The 4,008-nt window shown below is 44.7% G+C and overlaps 2 protein-coding genes across 2 annotated transcripts in view; one reads left to right on the forward strand and one right to left on the reverse strand.

Moving 5' to 3' along the window:
- Window positions 1-150: 150 nt before the first annotated feature.
- ZNHIT3 (zinc finger, HIT-type containing 3) lies at window positions 151-341 on the forward strand (the record flags this gene model as incomplete). Its single annotated transcript, XM_009868424.1, has 1 exon — window positions 151-341. A coding segment is annotated over one exon (191 nt), but the record flags the coding sequence as incomplete, so codon positions are not given.
- A 1,033-nt stretch (window positions 342-1,374) lies between these two features.
- Window positions 1,375-4,008, reverse strand: part of MYO19 (myosin XIX) — a gene marked incomplete at its 5' end in the record, with an annotated part of 16,737 nt that continues 14,103 nt past the window's right edge. Inside the window, 4 exons of the mRNA XM_009868426.1 lie at window positions 1,375-1,503; window positions 2,395-2,697; window positions 3,052-3,137; window positions 3,329-3,458. Of these exons, the coding sequence (XP_009866728.1) occupies window positions 1,375-1,503; window positions 2,395-2,697; window positions 3,052-3,137; window positions 3,329-3,458 (648 nt within the window). The remainder of the gene's footprint in view (window positions 1,504-2,394; window positions 2,698-3,051; window positions 3,138-3,328; window positions 3,459-4,008) is intronic.

Consider the following 4,008-nt stretch of genomic DNA (forward strand, 5'->3'; position numbering starts at 1 on the left):
CTTAAAGATATAAATGTCAAGTACCCAGCCTTTCACCGCGTCCCTTTGGGAGTATTTGCAAATTGAGTGTCACAGTGTTGTCTCAACGACATTTTATAACTGTCCAAGATCAGTACTGTTTATTATTTTATTATTATTTTTTTCTTTAAGGGAAATCAGAAGAGCTGAGGGGCTTGCTTCTGAATCCGCATCTCAGGCAGCTACTGCTGACAGTCGATCAAGCAGAAGATAAAAGCTCCCTCATGAAAAAGTACATGCAGGAGCCATTATTTGTCGAGTTTGCGGACTGCTGTTTGAGAATTGTTGAACCTCCAGAGAAGGAGAACATTCTTCCCGAATGAGCTACTTTGTGAGCATTTTTCTTTCCTTGAGACTTTTCCTCCTCTGACTGAAGAGATTGGGCAGCACCCCATGCTGCTGTCGAGCACCGTGCTGTGTGTTTCCTCGAGGTCGGGTCACACTTTGCTCATGGCTGTCAGTGCTCTGATTTTCAATACAGAGTTGATAAACAGTGGCACAGTAGTGTTGGACAGACTTCTAGATACTAGGAATGAAACCTGTTGTTCTGTGGATTTGCTTTGTGTTGGTACAGATATACTGTCAACCGTAGGAAATGTTGCTTCCCAATGATGCCGTCAAATATACGTGCATTTATTTTAAACCACAAACTAGTCTGAAATTGTTTTGTTAACTAGGCCTCGTTGCGGATGGTCAGACACTTTTAGAAGATATTTAATGGTTTATTTAGAAGTGGCATACATGGAAGAGCTAACATTTTCAAGATCCGTGTGGGAAACAAAGGGACGGTATCGAGCACCTCTCAGAACCTTGGCAGAAGTAACGCTGCTGACTAGGGAGCGCTAGACACGTGTGGCTGTTCATGTTTTTGGTCCTGTGGATAAAAAACAAGCCTAGTCGTGCTTTTCCCTGAGACATCTGCTGTTAGTGTTAGAGCTGACTGCTGCTCGCTTCCTCAGTCAGAGTCAGAAGTGGTGTGATGTTCCTGAACACTTGTGGGCAGTCAGAATAGTTGTACCTCCCCAACAGTGTTGGAAATGTTTGCCTTATTTGCTTTTTACCAGCCTCTCGCTTCTCTTGGGTAGTGCCAGAAGTATTCAGTTCAAGTATATATTGCTTAAAGCACCTGATCTGTTTTCATTATGTTGAGTGTTCTCGGAGTGCTGATATTTCCTCTGTTACTGGTGTGAAAGGAGGAATGCCCCGCCTCATGCGCTCTAATTGTGAAGTACATTATACATATGATGCATTGATACAGAAAGCTCTGAGGTAGCAGCAGATACGGACGTTGAGTAATTGGAAAGCAGCAGCTTGCAGACCTTCCCTGAAGGTACAATCTATGCAGGTGGCCAGAACCTACGTTGGAAGGAGTTTCTTTCTGTCCAATAAAATCTGGTTAAATCCAGTGATGGAACAGGCATCCGTGTGGGGGCTGACGTTTGCGTAATGCAGGGGAGACTTCTTACAGTGAAACTTGACAGAGCCCTACAAAAAGAAGGGGAGAGGTGTGTTGATGTTTTTGCCAGGTTTTGAGCTCATTTTACTGATCAGATAAGCAGTGCTTTAGTAGGTAAGCAACTAGTGAATATGAATAAGGATAGAAGATGTCTAAAGGAGTTACAAATGGATTTAAGATAAATGATTACTACAAAGTACTATATTTTGAACTGGAATTAGTTTAAAGATTTGAGTATTTAATCAGTGCTGAACGTGGTACTGCTTCGTCCTACTTGTAGGAACTGTGACCAGGCACAGGCTATATTCTTGCACTCATAATTTAATATAGCCACAAAAAATTTATCAATGAAAAAAACTAAGCACAGGAACAAAGTGATTTGTAACCAGAGTGTAATTTCTGAGAGAAGCCAGTGTGGGTTGTGTCTCATTTGTAGTAAATGGTACCTGAGACTACTCTGCGTGTGTGGAGGAGACAGAAATACTTGAGGGTTTCTCCTTGCTTTCCGCCCTGAAAATCCTCTATGTAAATTAGTTAATACAGAATTCCTGGGATATTATTAATACACCCAGTAGCTTTTCCCCAAGTGGATGTTTTTTTTCCTTGTCGCACAACTGGAAATGCCTGAAGCAGAAAAGATACACAGCGTGTAACAGCAGAGCCCATGTGGGAATCCTCTGCTCCCCACGTCTCAAGCAGCACTTCGATCTGTGTGTGCCTGTGACCGATTAACAAGAGTTTTCACGGTTAGCTGAAAGTCTCAGCTCAGCCCTGTGTCTAGCCTGACCTACTGGTGTCAGAGTCATTCCTGAATATCTAGGCCGGGTGTAGCTTGAGAGCAGACTTCACAGTCGCTCTGCTCAACAGTGGAGTTCAGGTGCCCAACTCTCACGTGGACTCGAGCGCATGAGGTTTGTTACCTGTGGGAGAGCTCTAATGGAAGTGATGCCACAGCCAAAGAAACAGTTTTCTGCTTTGTCGCTCTCCTGAAGGACTCTCCTGAAGCACGCCAGCAGGGACAGGTCCCGCCGAGGTCCCTTTACAGTAACGGGTGCAGCAGCCAGGACAAGGCCAAGAGGCCAGAACTGGGTTAGTGCGTGCAGAGGCCAAGTTGTTTCCAAAGAGCGAGGCGGTTTGGCGGAGATCACTGTAGCTCCAGGAGCCGAGAACGCCCTTTCTTCACCCTCATCCAGTTCTGCTGCCGCCAACGCGGCCATTTTTGCCTGATGGAGAGATACGGAACAGTGGTCTTAAACAAGATTCTCAAACATCTTGCACAAAACTTGAAACTGCGAAACTATAATAGAGGGTATCTTAAAGGACAGGATGCCTTTGGGGATATCTTCCCACTTTATGAAGGTAAGGAGCAAGTCCATTCTGCAGTCTCTGTGCTGCTTCCCAGTAGATGCCGCTGTACAGGACCAGCAACCATCTACTCTTCAGCTTGAGAAGAGTTTTCTGGAGAACTGAGGGTAGTATTGTTTTTGTACAGTTACTTGACAGAGGTAGATTCCTTCTCAAGCACTAGAAGGCCTCAGTCACTCCATTTCAGTGCTTTCCTGTACCAACATACTTACTTTCCATTTCCTCCAGCCGTGCTTAATAACATCAGCAGCCCTGCGCATCCTTTGGAAACGTGTCTTGGCTAACCAGGAACGAAAAGCTGAAGATTTAATTAAGAGAAATCTGAGTACAAAGAATCTCAGAAGCTCTTGCAGACAATGTAAGAGAGACAGCATTTAAGCTTTCTCTATGTTCAGTTAACGTAACCATCCCTGCCACCTGAAGCACTCAGTTCAACTGGAAATGTTCCTTGTTATACTCTGTTCAGCCACATCCTTACCAAATTATTACCTGCTTGGATGACAGTTGCAGACCATCCCTCCTTTGCTAGTTTCTTCTGTTTAAATCTCCTCCAGCAGCACTGAATGCAGAATGCTTTCTCATTTAACACCTTTGCTCTTCTGGCTTCAAGTTGCTCCAGCTGCATTGGGGATATGAGCTCGCAGTTAATACTCAGGGACGGAGTTGCGTTCACAACTCATCCCTCTTCTACAGCCTCTTGGTGTTTGGCAGAAAACCATGTGCACATTTCAGTGTCCTAGGACACTGGACTAAGTGTGAGAAGTGAGAGCACTTTGTGATAACATGTACGATAAATATAAGCATCTGATGGGGCAAAAAGAGTGTGTGCGGGGAGAAAGTGGATGCTCCGAAAGTCACAGTAGCAGCTGGCTTAAAAGTAGCTCCAGGCTGCCTCCTCCAGTATGGAAGCTTTGCAGAAGTGCCTTGTCTCCTTCATCTCTTTCGCAAAGAAGCTGCTCGGGCCTGTCAGAGTAGCCAAGTCTGTCAGCTGAAGCCAAGGAAAACTCACCTTTACTGCAACTGAGAGGATGCCAACAACACTTAGACAGAAGTGCAGCTCCTTAGCTGTTAACAAGGACAAAGCGCTTCTGATAGTTGGATTCTGATGGGTGTTTGATTTAGTTTAATAATTTGAAGCAAAATGCCAAATTCTGGTCACACTGGCGTCA

This window comes from Apaloderma vittatum, unplaced genomic scaffold, assembly GCF_000703405.1.
Source record: "Apaloderma vittatum isolate BGI_N311 unplaced genomic scaffold, ASM70340v1 scaffold18774, whole genome shotgun sequence".
NCBI lineage: Eukaryota > Metazoa > Chordata > Aves > Trogoniformes > Trogonidae > Apaloderma > Apaloderma vittatum.